The sequence below is a fragment of the Chiroxiphia lanceolata genome, chromosome 5 (genome assembly GCF_009829145.1).
Source record: "Chiroxiphia lanceolata isolate bChiLan1 chromosome 5, bChiLan1.pri, whole genome shotgun sequence".
In the NCBI taxonomy this organism is placed as follows: domain Eukaryota; kingdom Metazoa; phylum Chordata; class Aves; order Passeriformes; family Pipridae; genus Chiroxiphia; species Chiroxiphia lanceolata.
Genome location: NC_045641.1, coordinates 59,390,018 through 59,409,893, shown reverse-complemented (window position 1 = coordinate 59,409,893; position 19,876 = coordinate 59,390,018). Strand labels below are relative to the sequence as shown.

Below are 19,876 nucleotides of genomic sequence, written 5' to 3'. Positions count from 1 at the left end.
GTGCTTAACAAGCATAGTTTTCAGGTTTTGTTAGTGGTAAACAAGTATCTAGCTTATCCACCATAATCAAATGCAATCTGAAGTCCTTTGTCTCAGTCAAAAGAATACAATTCCAGAAACAACTGCTATATAAATTGAACTACTGAGCCATCTGTGCTTCAGTTGTTGTATCAGCATTTTGGGAGACAAACAAACCTGATACATGAGTTGTTCTGTAGAAGAGTAATGAACCAACTGCTTCCTAGCTACAGCTTCTAGAAACTCGTCCTACAATCCCAGCTTCAAAGATGTGCCAAATCCATGAGTTATTGAATACAGTTGTTCTCCCCTCCCCAAATACTTAATCTGTGTAAGACTTGAGTGACAAATAGTGTCACTATATGCATTAGCAAGTGATGAAACAGAAATGAAGGGATCAGTTGTACGTGGCCAGCTCCTATGAATTCTCATTTAAAAATCTGGTCCAAAAGCACTTGTCTCTCAGTTTGGCAACAGCTCAGAGTAATGTAAGCATCTAGTTCTGACAGAATAAGCTGATGCAGGCAAAGGTATTATTACTTCTAACAAGAGACTCTCTGTCCTGATTACCACTTTAATTGATAAATGTTACTGCACTAAATATTCTAGATCATGAACTGAAACACCCAGTGGTCAGACACTTTCCAAGCTATCTCCACTTAGAAAGATTGTTAGAATTTGGAATTAAAGTTAAAATGCTTTAGAGATATAGCTCGACATGATCCAGGGCACAAACATAAATGAAAGCCTTTAACCATTAATTCTGAAGGAATTGTACATCAATCTAATGTAATGTTCACTCTCAAGAGATGTGGAAGTACTGTATCTATTGAACACAGTGCAGTGTCCAACTTCACAGGCAACACTGAGCTGGCCTAAACCAGTTTTTTTTTGTCCAGAAGTAGTTGGCCAGACACCGTGTTTTACCACTGCTGCATTTTGGGTGACCTGATTTGGACAATACCTGCTCTAAGGGTATACTGAGCAGAAAATATTCCAGCTCACATGGGTGCCAGAAGATGGCTAAAGAGGAGACATCAACCATACTTAAACCAGAAATCAGAGGAGGTCTCAGTAATCCGGTACTATACCATCAGCAGACTGACAACAGATGACACTATTGAAAAATCTGCAAAACACCTGTTCCTACAGTTTCACATAAAGCCAAGTTTAACATGTCAGACATTGCCCCAAAATTTAACCAGCTGAGCACAGAACAACAGCCATTACCACAGAACAGCAGCCATTACCACGAAGTCTGCACCGAGCTGCTAAATTCAAACACTTTCTGTAAGAGCCCCACATCAACACCAGTATTAAACTCCTCAGCACAGGTTTGTCCAAAGAATGCACAGGAAGTGGGTGTTTTCCTTCAAGGCAAACAGTCGGTGCCAGCTACTGGGTTTCAGTTTCAATAGATGCCAGGTTGATATTTTGAATTCTCAGCACGATCTAAAGACACAGTAATTAAAAAACCCCCCACAACAATAATAAATATGAGTTCTCAAAGTTCAGGTTGTACTCTCTCAGGAAGATATGAGAGAATAAACAGGAAGATGAGTGTATCTCCCAAAGATTACTGCTTTAGTTACAAAAATACTGAATTTAAATGCCTTAATTGGGGCTTAGAATCATAGGCAGGAATTATTTCTCTAGAATCTGAACAAAGGATATGTCCAAGGCAAAATCAAGTGTTCTGTCAAATCCAAAGCAATGAAGCTTTGCTTCTAAATAGGTTTTCCTACAACAGGCATTATTTTCCTGTGCACATTGTTTACATTTTCTTCATGCAGCAATGCATAAAAAGATATGAAATATCAAAAGTCGCATTAATGAGTTCTAGAAGATTTGTGCCTTAAGTTTGGTTGACATGCTGAAGAAGTTGATGACTGGAATCACGGAAAAACAAGACAAAGAAGCAACAAATTTGATCTGAAAAGCTATTTTTATATCCATAAAATAAATGCTGCTTTCTAAGCAATACATACTTAAAAAAGATGCATTAGCATTGACAGAATGGCTCCCTAAACCAATTATATACACTTGAAATATTCAGCTTCACTTTAATATTTTCATTAAAACTTACAAATATTCATATTACACTTTTAAATTTTAAATAACTCACCTGCAAAAGTTAAGCTATGGTCTCCAGATTTCACCAGGAATTACTGCTGAAAACGATTTTGGTAAATACAGTCTACTAACTTGTCATAGGAATTGAACTACAGACTTTCATGTTATAATCTAATTAGAAGAACATACTTTGAAATTAAATATATTTACTGTTGCTATGTCCAAAATAAATTTAAATAACAGACAATTCCTGCTTTGTCACGAGCCAAATTTGAATTTTTTAAACCATGCTAAATATCCACCATTTTAGCCACGGAAGACTTAATAGTATTATTGAAGTTATTAAGAAGTCAGCAATCCAAAAAATAAAAATTATCCAAAATGCCTCACTTGATTACAAAGGATTCTGTGATTTTTTTTTTGTTGTTGTTATTATTGCTTTTTTAAATACAGGGCACAGAAATGCAGAGCTCACCTCACAGGAACTTTCCTGACCTGTCTTTTTTATTTAAGGACTCTAAACCTTCTCCTTCCGATTGCATTACATGAATCAAGTACTGGAAGTATTTTTGAACAAACATAACAATACTTATTAAACATTTATTGCCTAAGGCATTTGCATTCATAGCATAATTAACAAATCAGTTTAAAAGAGAGATGCTGATGGTAATTGCTCTATGGACAGCTCTCTCCATTGTCTCAAATGGCCTTCCAGCTCATCTTTCCTGCTTGAAGTTTATCACTAATTTATAAGTCACAAGTGTGTTCAAAAACAAGTTCATAAATTACTGGAGTCTGGGAAATGAAAGTGTCAGTCTTTCAATAATAATTATCAAGACTTGATCTTGGCTCATAAGAAACTTGGAGCACACAATTCTGTTTTAAAAACTGACTCCATAATTAGATATGCTTTAGAACATTCTCTGAACTTTGGCTGGAAGCGTGACAGGGAAATCTCCAGAACACCTTTCTAGTGGTGTTTTGGTCTGTTCAGCTTATTAGCCACTGCATGCAATTACTCCATTTGATTTTCAAAGTGCAGTTGAAGGTTAACTCAAATGATTTCACCATTTCCCTTCTGGGCTGAAACCAGGGAGGAAGGCAGTAATATATATAAGAAAAGACAAAACTGCAGACCATCCTTCAATTCTTGGTGCAGCAAGAAAGACACAAAAATTCTTTCTTCGGAGAAAGGCAATAACCCTTGGCATATTATGTATCTGTACTGAGCTACAGATTTACACTGCATACAAAATAGTAATAAAGACTGTAAAAATGGGCAAAGTGCTAAAAGCACCAAAACCCAAGTCCCCCAAGCTACTTCAAAGCCACAGTTGTGTGCATTACGAGTTTTCAAGAGCATATTTTCTTTCCCTTCCTCTTCTCCCTCATCAGGATTTCAATTGCTTTCAGGATAACATCAAGTTATTTGCTATTCTTGTCTTTATTAAAAAGAGAGGAAAAAAAAAAAAACGCCACAAAACACACACAAGTACTCTCCAGACAAAGAGGGAATTAAGACAAGAAATGTAGCTTGTTCAGCAGGACTTATTCAATACTGATTGCCTTCCAAGTCAAGAGAGCAACACTATAGATATTAGTTCCTTAAACATTTAAAGGAAACTATTGTTTCCCTCCCCATCTCTGGCCTGAGATTGTTGAATTTGCCATCACTGGTCAAAATCAACATAGGATTTAACATCAATCTGCTGTAAAAAGAATCCAACATCACATTCAGCATCCAAAAAAGGTTTCAAATTCATTTAAATATCAGCTGTGCTGATTTGTATCTACCCCTCCTCATAACGAGCTAAAGCAGAGAAACATCTAATTGTTTGAAACTGCTGAAAGTGCAACTTTTAAGAAAAACAATTGTTGTATAACCAACTGGTCAGTTATTGGCACTCATTAATTCCAGCTAATGCTTTTGTCCTAGTAAGATCTGTCTACACATATGATAACTGCCTCTTTCCACAGAATTGTACTGGCTGGTAAATTCAACATTCATTTTGCTATGAGGGATAAAAAATTAACACAAACCTTCAACTTGAGAAGTGTGCAAATTAGGTACAAAGAAGTAATTCTGCTCACAGTTTTGTCTGGATGCATATTTGGAAGTTCAAACAAGCATAAACCCAAAGCCACAAAAAAAATCTGCTAAACTCAGCTGAGGATGCACATCAAAACGTGTATGTCACTTAAGCAGTACAACTGTATACATTCCCTGGTTTTCTGTATCTTTTTTAAATTTTCTCTTCTGACCTTTGACTGGCCTTAGAAATTCTTGAACATGAGAATCCTCATTTCTGAGTCCACTGTGTTCTCGTTGAACTTGAGCAGAATATTTGACTTTCAAGTCCTGACATCTTAACAACTAACCATACAGTCCTTCAGAGTAAGCATATGGAAGTTGTTTGGTCTATTTTAACTATCCAAAGGAATCCTTATTTATGCATTTTGACATTGCTTCAAGATTCATTCATTCACTATGAATTCACTTACATGTCCTGCATGACTCACCAATCCCACAGTACCCAAGCCAACATTCAATGTACAATCTTCACAACCAACACAACTTCTCATATTCCAAATGAATACAGATACAAACCACTGCAGAACTGTTCTCTTGGACTTTTAGAAAGCCTAGTTCATCATCTGGAGGCCCTCCTGTTGAAGTCAAAACTAACTAAATGAATTGGAAGAAAAGAGTTAGGCTTGAAAAGCAAGAATTTATTAAAGATAAAACTGATGCAAGAAGGAAAACTGTGGTTAGAATAAGGGTGGGCAGGAAGAAAAGCAGTATAAGAAGTAAATATTTTCCTCACACTCTTGCATTCTCTGCTTATTACTTAGAACCCATTCCTAACTTTGACTGCCATACTTACAAATGCACGTGCCATATACCACAAACTCAGACAAAACAGGATATATTCACTATAGAGATAAAATTTGCTTTCAATTTAGGGAATGAAATACATTAGCACATCAACAACAACAAAAAAAAATTGAAACTCCATGTTTTATTAAAATCTGATTTTAATAACTCTCTCTAGTTTTTGCAGCAAACACTAACTAGACACAGGACAAGTCAGCATAATAAGAACAGCCCAAACAGAAACAAATAAGGAAGTACTTGACTTGGTATTTTTAAACATAAAAAAGTCACACAAGTCACTTAGACAACATGTTAAAGCCACCAAGAGTTTCAGAGCACAGAAACCAACTCGATGAACAAAATCATCATAGCCCTGACAGCAACATCTCAGAAAGAAAATACTACATTTAGCAGTTACAGATTCATGATCAATTCAATGATCACAGCTGAGGTGAGCTCCACATACATTTCAGACTAAAATGGCTTAAGAATCAGTTATATCTTTACCTTCACAAAATGGACACATTTGAGAATCCTGGGTTGTTCATTCAGCCAGTGAGTCACACATTCCACCACAATGCCAGGTTTGCAGGCAAGTTTGTTACTCCATACTGTTCCTGTTAACTACTTGAAGAACTGATGCACAAACTATTAATATTTGTGAGCAATTCTTTGCCATGTCCTCAGACTCTTTCAGATCAGACAGGGGAAATTAACAAGCCATCCTGAAAAGGTGTTTTTTAACAACCTCATTAATTTTATTGTACACACTACTAAAAAGCAGTGGCTGTGCTTTTCTAGCACATTTGTGGGGTTTTAGTTACGAATAAATCTACCATGAATATAGAACCTGCTAACAGCACGTTACAGTAGCAAACAAGTGTCTTGTCCCATAAAAGAAAGATTTAGGTCATCATGTTCAAATTTACAGAATGTAAATTGAACACCAAGTTTAATTAGAACTAAGCAGTAAAAAAAACCCTGCATCTTTAGCAACCACACTCCAGCAGACTCAACAGCAAGAGTCTGGAAAGTGGAAAATAACAGAAGGCCTAGAATCTCTAGATAAAGACAAACACACATAGTACAAGTATTGGCATGACACTGAGGAGTTACAATACAGAGACATCCAAGAGGCTCCAGAGGGAATAAACTCAGTCAGCAGTTCCCAGGTCAGGTCCCTGATACGCCCCTGGACAAACTACTGAGGCATAGATACCCTGCACTGTAATCCAGACAGGCTTTCAGGCTGTCACTTAAGAGCAAGAAATCTGTTGCCCAACCAGAAGCAACTCAAGTATCAACGTAGCAATAATAATAAAGTGCACTTCAGCATTCAACGTAATGAGACAAGGTGAATTTCAGTGTATCCATGGAATGCTTACCCTGTAACTCAAGTAACCCACCCATATATACTAACCATGTAAGTGTTCGTTTTCATTTAGTTTGTAACTGAAGGTGGAAAAGTCGTTTGAATGGACACTCAAAAGGACAGAGGCTGCCCCACAAAAGTTAAAAGATATTTATTTCTCCATGTTAATCTCTCTTCTCTCTGACATATTTAAGTCTCTTCTCTTTTTCACAACAGTTACAGCTTAAGTATACCCCAACTGCTACTTCTATTTCAAAAAGGTATTTCTAAACAATGTTTTTACTTTAGTCTCTCTAGTTAGTTTTGCAGTAAAGGTTTCTGCATTTCTCAAGATGTATTCAAACTTCATTACATCCCAAAGAACTGCAAGACTGTTTGTAGTAGCACAGTTTTGTCATGAATGCATAGGTGGTTGCTGTTTTCAAGTGGAGTTCTTGGAGGTCCTCTAGGCATTTGGGTTGGTTTGTTTTGTTGTTTAAAAAAAACAAGACTCTACAACAGAAATGCCTACTAGGCCAGTAGTACAGCATATACATACTTATTAAAACCATCCATTTCACAGGCTACCACCACTTCAACATCCCAGTCCCCTCAGCTGGTGCTTCCAGTTTGGTTGGCTGTCCTATCTTCTTATGGTATTAGGTTAGTTGATTTACCAAACATAACTGTAAGCAGTGGTAGGGGATTAAAGCAGCTCATGAAGTGAAGGGGTTCTCAGTTAAGCTACGGGAGAGGAAATTACTTTAGAACAAACATTTATTGAAGACTCTTTGCTACAAATCTAAGTTTATCTTGCCAAAAACTTTGTGCCTGGTGAATGAACAGAAATTGTACTCAGCCTGAACAATCTGCTGCTGACTGGAAATGTTACATGCACGTGCTCATAGAGAAGTCTTTTTGAGCAACTGTACAGTTTATCTAATTCCAGTGGGGAGAAGGCTAAAGAAAAGGAAAGAGCAAACACCATTCATGTTAAGAAGTTCCATAGGCTTAACATAACCTGCTCTTCTTCTAACTAGTACTTTTTAACCCCTTCCCTACCTCGAGAGAAGGAAATCTCTCTAATCTGCGTGGGTCTTCCTCGCCTATGAAACTGTAGATTTGATTCATCTGTTCCGAGGAAAGCTTCTGCTTTCTTGAGGAATTTTGAAAATCTGAGTGGATGTACGTGGGAAGGGTGCAGAATTCCTTCAATCCCTTAGATTCCTGCGAAGACACCTCTGAAGCCAACATATGCCGGCTATATTCAGGAGGACATCAAAGAGAGTACACAGTAAAAACTACTTTTTCATCTAGTCATCACAAAAATAGCTGACACCATACTTAACTGCTGGCAGAACACACTAGCTACAATACTTCAGGAGAAATTAACATTTACCATAAAGAAAAAGTTGACACTGCTACAAGTTGAGAAATGTAGATGCTAATAAGATGTTTCTTACAAAAAAGAAAGAAGTCTTAGAAGACTATTCAAACTATAAAAATAATCTTTCATATTTTTATCAAGTAGAAGCCAAAAATGTCTTCTGAATGCACAGACTGGCAGCACTAATATCTCTTTTGCTAAGCAACAAAGCAGTATCATTTGGCACTTGTCTGTTCACTGCCACCCCTCAGAACTACTGTTTCTGTGAAACATGTTTTTCTGAAGTATCTTCAGGAGAATGCAAGATCTCTTTACATAGAAATATATAAAAAGCAAACAGAGACTCTTGCTTCTCTTACTGTATATCCTTTCTTTGTCCAGGAACTGTTGAAGCTGCAGAAAAGGTCTTTACTTAAAGAGGATGAGCCATGTCATTGAAAAGAAAGGTTTTCATATTATACTTTAAGTTTCACCTGCTGTTTGAATCAAAGTCTGAGAACCAGTAAGATACTTTCCTCTTGGTACCTACTAACCAAACCTCATATGAAAAAAAAAAAAAAAAGAGATACTAATGACTCCAAAGACAGAACCTCCACAGCTTATTATGCACAAGTGAAGAAAGTCATGGCTGATTAACAGAGTTCAACTCTTACAGTCCCATTTATACTATTATTTTTAAAGTGCTCAGGTTCATCTTAGTATTTCAAGCCTTGCCATTCAGATATGAAACAAATTCAGAGGTCAAACCCTTCATGTGGTAATTGGCAGCAAAGCTGCAAGATTATAGTTAAAAGCTGTATTGTTTCCAATCACATAATGAGGAAACAAGGCTAGAACAAGAAACAAAACAAACGAGAAGTTGGGAAACAAAAGTTTCAGGAAGATAGACAAGAAAAATTTTTATGAAGATGCAGACTGTAAGATATATGACTGCCTCCCCCATTACAGGGAGAGGAAATTTCTGCTACTGCAAAGTTTATATAAGTAAAATTCCTGAACACTAAATCATACTTAGAACAGGAAAGCAGCAGGGAGCAGAAGCCATGCAACTGATAAGGAACAAAGTCAAAGAAGAACATGCAACACAGAACAGATACTTTTCTGAGAACTGTAACTACCAAAACATGATTTGCCCTCACATACTTCATTAATTTTGGAACCAAGAATGTGAAGTTCCAACTGAGGCTTCTCCTACATTCAGAGGATTTATAGAGTGCTCTTGCCCCTCCTTAACGTACATTTCCTCTTGTGCAGTAAAACATAAGTTCATTCTTGTGTTCTTTTCTTCCCTGATGGTACCTCTCTCTATTTCATTTAGTTTCACAAAACCCACCTACCTGCACCCCATTTTACAAAAAATTAGCCAAAAAAAATTAACAAACCATTAGGACGGAAGAGTCAAAACTTGCTCAAATAAGCTTTGTTTCCACAGGAAACCAGCCTAAGAGTTTACTAGCCCACAATCTGTAAAGAAAACAGAAAGGACTGAGAACATTTGACTTCTTGTGTTATTGTCAAGTAGGATGTTTAACTACTGACAACAGAAAACACATTTGCATGTGGGAGAAAAGTGTGAATAAGATAGATCACAAACAAAAAAAGTTCCCATAGTTTATTCACCTTCTACATTAGAAGCAGATCCAAAATGCAAGACTGTTCAAGAATTGCAGGTTTCCTTTACTCTAAAAATCTAACCACCATCAGTATCTCTCTTTCTGCCTCATTAGTGCAGTTAGATGATGCCCTTCAGCCTCTTTACTACAGCACCATCCAGGCTGGCTCAAGCCTCTTTCAGTAGCAGATGGAACCAAGTATTTGACTTTGCACTGAAGCAGATGAAGAGTGATCACATAAATCCATTTGCTAAGAGTTGCAGTGCCACTCAGGAAGAGTGGGAATATAAAAAAAAAAAAAGCTTTCTAATTAGTACTGCAGTGATATTGTAGATATAAACTGAATCAAGATGGCTACTGCCAAACCTTTTGCCTCAGCAACAGATACAAAAGGATCCAATAATTACTAGTGTGCAGTGAATTTTCTAGATATGCAAAGAATTCCTTTAAAAGCTGTAGGAAGAATTCAAATCTGCTGCTGACGGACCCTGCAAGTCCCCAGATCTGAGAAGAAATTAGGACACATCAATGTGTTATCCAACTTTAGCACACAAGACATTGAACACAACTTTTAACAAGCAGCTGAAGTGGGATAATTTCATTACTCCCAGTTATTACCTCCAGCCCTTTATAGACAGCATGTGAGTGCACAGCCACTTTGATGCAAAGTCCAGTAGCTTAGCTGAAACTGTCAGAGAAGACTATTCAAGCTAAGCTGCTGGACTTTGTACCAAAGCAGCTGGAAGTACTTGCACACATTTCTCTTTGCCAGGAGCCCTTCAAGTTTTAAAGCTGACAACTGGAGTAGAAAGAACTTAAATCATCCCAGCAAGTTGTGTCAGCATGTGTCAAGCTCCCAAAGACAATCATTAACTTGTTCAGAGATCTAAGTAATTAGAGCTAAATTACATGTGAACCTCTGCTCTGATGTAACAGTTTCCAGACAATATTCCTGAACAGTAAGGATCCACCGAAGCAGAATCTTGCCCTTACACACACATACTTCTCCCACAAACCTCATGGACAACCATGAGGCAAACGAGGACAGAAGCCAGCCTCCAAACACTGCTGTGTACCTGAAGGCTTTTCACCCACTGCACAGGTGTCCACTGCTCCCGCAGCACTCACCCTAACTAGATATCAAAACAATTCGCAGAAGGTTAATGAATTAAGCCCCAACACACCCGGTAGCTTAACATCACCCTATTAAGGATGAGCCCTGAGGCACAGGGAGGAAGGATAACCAAACCGAGGCCACAAATACACACGAGATCAGCGGGACAGGACCAGGATATAGCCTGCCAATCCATTTAAGTTCCACGTAGTGACACAGAACAACTCCACCAGGACGCGGGAGGCAGCAGGAGAAACCCAGGAAGGAGGAAGCCCAGGAATCGAGAGGCCCCAGGGAGGGGGAGGGGACCCCGGGCCCCGCACGGAGCTCACCGAGCCCGGGCGGGCCAAGGCTCCCGCCGCCCCGGCCCCCACCCCCGGGGGGCTGCGCGCACATCCCTCCCCCCTCCTCCCCCGAGGCAGCGCCGCCTCGCCCAGCCCGGACCCGCCGCCTCCGTGTACCTTGGCCACGTAGTCCTTCACCTCGTCCAGGTCTCCGTTCTTGAGGGCCCACATGAACTCCTTGTCGGACATCGCGGCCGTGCGGGCTCTGGGGCGGGCGGGGCGCGCGCGGGGCCGGCGACAGCTCGCGGGGACGGCGCGCGGGCGGCGGCGCGAGCCCCTCCCCGGCGGCCGGGCGGGGCGGGGCGGGGCGGGGCCGGGGCGCGCGGGCGGCGCGGGAGAGGCGCGCGGGAAAAAGGGCGCGCGGGACGGGGCGGGGCTGGGCCGGGCGCGCGCGAGGATAGCGCGGGAAAAGGTGCCGCCGGGGCGAACAGCTGCTTCGCTCGCTCGCGCGCACCGCGCTTCCGCTTCCGGTTCTCGTCTCGGCCCCCGCTCCGCTCCGGCCCCGACACCCACGCGGGAGCGCGGCGCGCGCGGCGCAGGGCGCATGCGCAGCGTGAGCGTCCCCGCGTTCCCCGAGATACCGCGGGGGGGGGTGGTGTTGTGTGTGAGAGGGATGCGCATGCGCCATCAGCTCCCGCCGCCCCGCCCCGGCAGTCGCGCCCCGGTGCGGCGTTGCCATGGAGACGCGGCCTGGCCGGGCACCGCCGGGATCTCGGTCCCGCGGGGGTCGGCCGGGTTCTCAGGGGCCGCTGCCTCGTGCCGCCAAACCGGCTGAGGAGCCCCGTGTTTAAGTATCTGTGCCCGCTGAGCGAACAGCTAAATAGCTGTTCCACAAGCCTCGAGGCGCTGAGCGCGCCGTGGGTAATTATCGTAATACTGCCAAAACATGAGCTGGGGAGACATGAAAGTTGAGATGCGGTCGTTAATTAATATGTTGGGGCTCGGCGGTTGCATCTGAAGCCGCATGTTTTGCGTATGGAACAGTCGGCCTGTTGTGTGAGTTGCGCTTGTCTGCTGCTCTTCCTGACCCCCCCGGCAAGGAGCATCCCCAGCATCCCTGGAGCTGGAGCTGCTCTGGGGCGACTGCACCCCGTCTGAACCACACAGCCACGCAATCAGTTTGGTCAGAAAACAGCTCTGAGATCAGCAAGACCAACCTTTGATTGAACGCCACCATGTCAACTAGACCATGGCACCGAGTGCCACGTCCAGGCTTTCCTTAAACACCTCCAGGGGCGGTGACTGGAGACAATATGAAAGTGTTCAGACACTGTACAGACACTGTACGTTTTCACACATCTCTTCTTAATGCAATGGAGATGGCACACCGTCATACAGCCAGAAAAAAAATTTGTTAGGTGGGGTGGTGGTGCCACACAGCCTGTGATTTTTCCATGCTTTCTTTGTCTTCCTAAATCGCAGAAATGTTAAATGTGTAGGGCTTTGCAGGTTTGTTTTTGTCAGGGCTGGAAAGGTGTTTAATTGAAATAGCTGGAATGTTACTTGCAAAGAAATAAAAATCTATAAAGGTTCAAATAGGATTGATTACTGATTTCACTGATAAACAGAGAAGTTTTGAAACACACGATTTCATTCTTGTTCCGTTTCTTAATGTCACTACTGAAAAAGAAGACAAAAAAAGTGAGAAAGACAAATTGTCACATGCCCTTCCATGGTTTTGTAAATGCTCCCAGTTCACTCATAGTATGAATTTTTCGCTGGTTACTTTTCAGTCTGCTGAAAGAATATACAAGTTTGAATTTTTTTAATAACTGAAATCCAACTTCTGCCTTTTTTTTTTTTTCGGAAGACCAAATAATCCCAAGTTAATAAGTCTGGTGAAAACATATTTAAAGTTCTGGATACTGAGTTAGATATCTGTATATACACCAAGCACTGAAGCACTTCATGCTTTCCACTTTCCTTACAAGTTCTGTTGCCCAGAGTGCTTGGTTTAGCTGGACATTTCTCCCTTTCTGCCTGATACCTGCCTTTTCTAGAAGTACCTCGAGAGTTAGATTCAAGCCCAAATTCTGAATGGCTTTTGTCAGCTTGGTGACCAACACTGGATCTCTCAGGCAGGCACCCAGAAATAAAAACCCATGCCTGATACCATTTTCTAACTGTGGGATGCTGTCATACATGCCTTAAAAGCTTTATGCACCACCTTAGCCCTCTTGTACTCTTTTTTGAGCTTAGGTCCATCTCCTGGGAGTCTGTTTGCATGTAAGGACTCTGGTTCTTTGGCATATTAATCAGGAAAAAATGTGAAAGAGATTCAGTGAATAAACAGTTAGCAAAGTAGTTTCTTAAATAGATTTTTTTTTCTCAAAACGCTGTCAAGTTACAGATATTTGAAAAGAAATGCAGTAATAAATATACAAAATCTGTGGGACCTGGGTTTGATTATCATTTTTAAACCAGGAACTTCTTTCACCCATCCCTCCGCTTGCCTTGTGCCTTGTAAACAGCAGTAGAACCACTTTCTGTTTGTGCAGAGGGTCTCCTTTTTGTGCTGTCTTTAACCACACTAACCAAAGCACTGGGCCAGCTGCAGTTTCATTGATTGGAGAGTTAATTCACTGTTGAGAGAGAATCCTAATTGTTAGCCATGGAGTACACTGCCTTCACCTGATGACATTCCCTGTTTCAAAGGACTAGTTTAGTCTATCAACAAAAGTCTCAGCACAATATGCAAGTCGTGCTCCACAAGAGTTACAGTGTGAAGGAGACCCCTGAACAAAGTGCTGTTTTTATTTGGGTAGAGGCTGGCAAGAAGAAACATTATGCTGGTCAGCATAGCATAATTTCTCATGTTCTCTATGAACCTGTGCTTCATTTTCTGATTAAAAAGCAGTTCTTTCTTACTATTCTGTATATTCTAGAAAATTTGTGAAGGGACAGGAGATGCATTGCCCCGTCATTCGAATGGATGAAGGAGACAGGGAGAGAGAATGAGCACCCCAGCACAGGAAGGACATGGAGCAAGTGCAGAGAAGGGCCACCAAGATTATCAGAGGGATGGAGCATCTCCCCTGTGAGGAAAGGCTGAGAGAGCTGGAATTGTTCAGCCTGGAAAAGAGAAGTCTTCGGGGTGACCTTATTGTGGCCTTCCAGTACTGGAAAGGAGCCTACAAGAAAAATGGAGAGAGACTATTTGCAAGAGCTTGTCAGGACAAGGGGGAATGATTTTAAACTGAAAGCTGGTAGGTTTAGATTAGATATTAGGAAAAAATTCTTTACTGTGAGCATGGCGAGGCACTGGCAGAGGTTGCCCAGGGAAGTTATGGATCCCCCATCACTGAAAGTGTCAAGGCCACGTTGGATGGGGCTCTGACCGACCTGATCTAGTGAAAGGTATCCTGTGTCCGTGGCACAGAGCTTGGAACTAGTCCCTTCTAACACAAACCCTTCTATGATTCTGTGAATCTGTGATAATGAGTTAAAGTGTAGGAAGATTGCTAGACCAATGAACTCTGTCTTTTCTAGCCCAGTTATTCCCTTTGAGATAAAATTCAACTATCTGCTTGCTGGTTAAGCCCTGCTTTGAAGTTCTGTGTAATTGCTAAAGTGTCCCAGTCTGTTTCAATAAATAAATTTTAATTTGTTTTTACGTTCGGTTATAGAGTGTTATTATTCTATAATGCATATGCTTGTATAAATCATGAATGCAGTACACAAACAGTCTAGAATACACCACAACCTAATTAATTTAGCTATCCAAATAAAAAATAAAAAACAAACCCGAAAACTGAAGTGCAAACAAAACATAAAAAAATGAGAAAGAGACTTGAATATGTACTGGTACCATTGCTATTTTTATTTAAAAACATGTTTGATCTCATTATATTCCCTTTGTGTGATGCTGAACAATCCATATACTACAGCTGTTAGTTCAGCAACAATAGCCAAGCAGCAATATAAAATATCATCATATAGAACTCAGTCTATTGAGGAGAAAATAATAAATAGATAGCAGCCTAGATAAAGTTATGGAACTCACACGAGAGATCTAGGAATGACAGGTGAAAATTGGACAGTTGATTTTCTTTCTTTTTATTAGTTGGTTGTGTTTATACTGAAGGAAAAGGGAGTGTAAAGGAAAAGGAAATAAGAGTTATGTTTTCTCTCCCAAGGTCAAGCAAGGCTTGCAGGCAGGGAAACTCAACAGTTATTGACTTCATTTGATGTTGGACATACAGCTCCAGTTCTTTGGTCCTTGTTCACGAGTCCCAATGAGCCTGGACCTTGGAAAGTAATGCAGTAACTTGGAGGCCAACCTTTGGTAGTGAGGAAGGACGTCATACTGGGGAAATGCGTCTTCCCATGGACTGGAAATGCCTTTTCCTTGGACACTGTTCAGTAAACACAATTAGCAATTGCTAAACAAGGGGCTGACTCTGAAAACTGAAGCAATGAGTGATTCAGTGCTGACAAATACTTGCAGCCGAATCAGAAGGTGAATAATGGTTTGGAAATTTGACCCATAATAAATAATCAGGCTGGGCTTATTTATTACCACAGAGTACAAATCTCCTTTTGGCTGTAGGCTGTCTTTCTTTCACTATTATTTGTGGATGCCAGTAGGTTCTTATAGCTTTCTTTGTTTATTTCACATTTAAGTACTTCACCTTCTTTTATTTACAAGCATGTGGGTATAAGTCATTCATGTGTTCTCCATGACTAAATTAAATTAATATCTTTGTGCCTTCACACAAGAGAAGATACCTTTTATTTTTATAACCTTATTTCTCTTTTCAGGAGCAGTTCATAGGAAATGTAAGTTCAAGAAATTATCTTTTGATAATCTCAGGTATTTCTCTTAATCAAAATCATAAAGTTCTAGAAACACAGAATAATTTAGGTTGGAAGGAACCTCTGCAGATCACCTGATCTAATTCCCTGCTCAATCAGGGCTAATTTAAATGAAGTTGCTTAGAGCAACCAGTCAAGTTCTGAATATCTCAAAGTGTGATGAAACCACAACTTTTTCTGGCAACTTGTTCTGGTAGTTAAACAAAACAAACAAAAAATCCTTCTATCTAATCAAAATTTCACTGTTGTAACTTTGTATTTGTTACCTATTATCCTATACCTACCTCTTCAAGAAGAATCTGGCTTTATCTCCTCTCTGGATTCTCAGGAGATAGTTGAAGACAGCAGTAAGACCTTAAGATCTCCCTACCTTAACCTTGTCGTCTCAGGTCTGAACAAGCCAATTTCTTTGAGCGTTTTGTCCTATGTCATGTGTTTAGGGCATCTTATCACATGTATTTTGGTCATCTTCCAATGGACTAAATCCAGTATGCCAGTGCCTTTTTTTACCCTGGGAAGTGCAAAACTGGAAGCAGTATTTCACCTGCAGCCTCACAAGGGATGACTCAAACAGATCAATCCCTTGTTGCTGATTTTCCTTTGAAGGCTGAAATTTCATTGAAGAAAACTTTGCAGTGAAGGGTTAAACATCAGAGCATTTAACCATGTCATGCTGCCAGTGAGTGTCAACTGTCTCATTTCCAAAGCAAGGGGCTGTTCTGTGTAGTTGAGCATCACAAGCAGGAGAACTCAGCCCAAAGTCTTGCTGATGGTGCAGAGGCTGAATAGGTTGCAGTTTGTTTTTTTGTCACAACTGTATGGGCTTTGCACTGCTGACAAAGGTGAAATCTTTTGCTAGTAAGCAAACGACAGTTGGGTGCATTAGGGACTGATACTGACAAAGAGGAAGCACAAGCAACATCATTTCCCTCACAGTACTCATTGTTAAAGCAATAAACAACCGAATACTAAAAGTGATACCAATGTGATTTTTTAGCTAGATGAAAATAAATTGTTATTGCACTTTCTCAGCTGCATAGAGGTAATTCTGAATTATGATACCACAAGCGAATTTCGAGGATTTTACAAAGAGTTAGAAACCTGAAGTTGCCTGGCTCTTTAGGGAAGAATTGCAGATAGCAAAATTCTGCCTTTTGTAGAAATGACAGTCGTTGAGGAAAAAAACCCAAAACATCTGTGGATGCATTTTTACCCTGATTCAGAAAATGTTCCTGTGTGAAAGTTGCGTTTGGAAAGTGGGTGTAAATTGGTGTAATTTATATGTTGGATTAAGGGAGGATTGGAGAGGTTGCATAATACTAGAAGTAGAACGAACAAACAAAAAATGTTTAAAAGGTTCAAGAAAGCTGCCTCTGAATCTTCTGCTTGTTAGATCTGCAATTTTCCAGTCATGGACTATGTACTTGTGTACACATGGACTATGTGTTACGGTTTCCTTACCCTTCTAAGCTGAGAATTTCCTGAGACCCCCTTTTTTCATGGTGGCAAGATTTTGCAATCAGGAGAGGCATTGACTGCTGGCTTCGAAATCTTGTAATTTTTGAAACAGTCTCATAATTTTTTTAGTGCTTTAAGCACTGTCTGAAACCCTACATTTTCAACCCAAATCACGAAATGAACAATCTTAGTACAGCATCCCAAGCTACAGAACGAGAGACAAGCATTTATATAACCCACATAAAAAACCCCTGAAATGTGCTATATTTCTGGTTTTTGAATGTTTTATGGATCAGTATTTATGGGTATAGCTGTAAGCAGTAGAAGAAAATGCAGCTGCCTGAGTGTTGGACACAGATTTTACAGGGTATATAGTCTGTGTCTTTACTGTAAACTATCATTGTTCTAGAAAGTAAAGAGGTTTTGATTAAGAGGTATGCAGTAAATTTTCTTTAAGCAAACCCACAGTTTTCAAGTTTAGAATGTCCAAGTTAATCATACAGATTATATATAGGGAATGTAATGTCTGAGCATTTAAAAACACTGATGAAAAATGTATGCTCATATTCCATTCACTACTGTATATAATAGGGACCACTGTTTCCACCCTGAGATGTACCGTTTCAGTCCAGTATGATCCTGGCTTTGTATAGCTGGTCACAGGTATAATGGTTGTCCTGTGAGCATCAGAGGCTAAAAAAAAAAAAAAATTATATAGCAAAATTCATTCGGTTATGCATGTTTGTGCTGATGTAAATAGTCTAATACTTTGAGAAATATTTTGAATATGCTAATGATAAGCCAAGTGTCTGCTTACAAATATAAGGGCAAGGACAATAACTTCCTTATTTTCTTGGGGTTTGCATTATTCACTAGTTCAGTTAAACAAGCAACAAGGAATAACAGTATCAGTCATGGTGCCACAGGGAGACACTGTTGTCCAAACCATTATTTCCTGTTCCTTCATTTTCCCATCTGTAATGCAATACATTTCTACAATTGTTAAGAGCCTTGAGAATCTCAGATGAAGGATTCTATATCAGTGAAAAATATTACAAACATGTGGTTAATGGGGTTATTCCTGACAATTATATGCTGTGATGAAGGATAGATAAACGTAAGGAATCAATTGCAATTGTTATTGCTTGTTTGGAGAAGAATTTTTAAAAAAAGCCACAAGCTAGGATACTTTGTTGAAAAGCAGATTTCTTCACAAAAATGGAACATATACTGTTTTTTTCAGATTCTTTGTGTCAAAAAATGAATATGTTTGGAAACAGTTGCAAGAAGGGCCATAGCCTCTCTGCAAATTCTCATTCCTGGTACAGCACTGAGAATATTTGATTTTTACATTAGTAAAAATGTTCTTCTTACATCTTTTATATTTCAATTGTGTCTCCAACTGTGTCTTTCTTGTGAAAATGCAGACAGGTTATATCAACTAAAAATGCTGTCCTTGAGATCTCTTCAGTGTTTTTCAGATACCCTACTGACTTGGTGTCCAGTTTTAATCAGCAACCTTTCCTTATGTGAAGCAACAACTGGGGTTTTTTTAGCTTTGTCCTTTTAATTCTTGATCTTTTCTTTCTTTCTTTCTCTTTCTTTCTTTCTCTCTTTCTTTCCTTCTTTCTTTCTTTCTTTTTCCATATTTTTCTTCTTCTCTTGTCCATTTTCTGTTTAATACATGGACTGTCCCTTCATGTTAACAAAGCCAGAACTGTGGTAATGCTCTTACCATAATCTATTTATGTAACAGTTTGGGCAGGTTTTTTTGCTAAAAACTGCTTACAGTTTTTAGCAAAGGGGAATAGCTTTCTAGAGTGAATATATATTTCTCCTTGCTACATTGGCTGCATGGATTATGAAACATTTTTCTCTCAATTCGGTGAGGATCTCCAGTATAGTACAACATGGAGCAGTGTTGTGTTGCAATGCTGCCCATTCCATCCTCCCAAGGTATGTTTTGCTGCATTTTCCATGGTCTTAGCAGGCATTGGAAGGACTAAATGGCACGCTGAATTTAAATAGCTTAAAGTTTGTCTTTGACCTTAACAGTGCAGTTACCCAAGGCCCTGGCAAACTTGTAACATTCATTATTTCAACACTGTGTGCAGGAATGCTGCAGGAGCCTTAGTAATCTCAAGACAATAGCTAGGTAATGCTCAGTGTATTCTGTCAGACTGCTTATGTTCTGTGTATGTCACACCAGAAACACAGCTGCTAATGTCTGTGGTGATAGGTACAGTGACACAGTACACAGCCATCAGTATTGTTAACAGGCTGTAGCTCTCTGTCACCTATGTGCCCTTTACACATAAACATCTGCATTGCTCTTTCTCATCCCTGGAGATGCTTTGCTGGAGCAGTGGGACCAGCTCAGGTGCCTCTGTGCTGTGCTATCCAGTGCCTCCCAGAGGGTCTGCACTACCCTTGATAATGGAAAAGACTGTGCACCGTAGCCCCTCCTGATTCTGCCACTTAGCGTTTATTGATACTTTTAATCAACCAAGTATGTGCTAAGGGACACTTGTGATTAATTCCTTATCAGATTCGTGAGATTATAAAGTCTCAACACAGAAAAGGAGAGGGAGAGTCCTATGCCCAGAATATTTCTGCAGCTATAGCTGTTCCTGAAGCTTTGTGCTCATCCACCATGATTTGGCAGAGTGACTTATCACCCCTGCTTTGCTCCATGCAGTCAGTATGCTCAGGAGCTCTGTCACTATAAGGTTTCTCAGTTTCTGCCAAAGGGGATGGAGTATAGAAGCAGTGTGTCGACACAGCCTCTCTGGATAATTCAACAGGCAATGTGTATGCCTTATCCCATA

The 19,876-nt window shown here is 40.2% G+C and overlaps 1 protein-coding gene across 1 annotated transcript in view; it reads right to left on the bottom strand.

Moving 5' to 3' along the window:
- MTPN (myotrophin) overlaps positions 1-11,029 on the bottom strand; it is a 36,406-nt gene extending 25,377 nt beyond the window's left edge. Inside the window, exon 1 of the mRNA XM_032688590.1 lies at positions 10,893-11,029. Within this exon, the coding sequence (XP_032544481.1) occupies positions 10,893-10,964 (72 nt within the window). The 5' untranslated portion in view covers positions 10,965-11,029. The remainder of the gene's footprint in view (positions 1-10,892) is intronic.
- Positions 11,030-19,876: the final 8,847 nt, after the last annotated feature.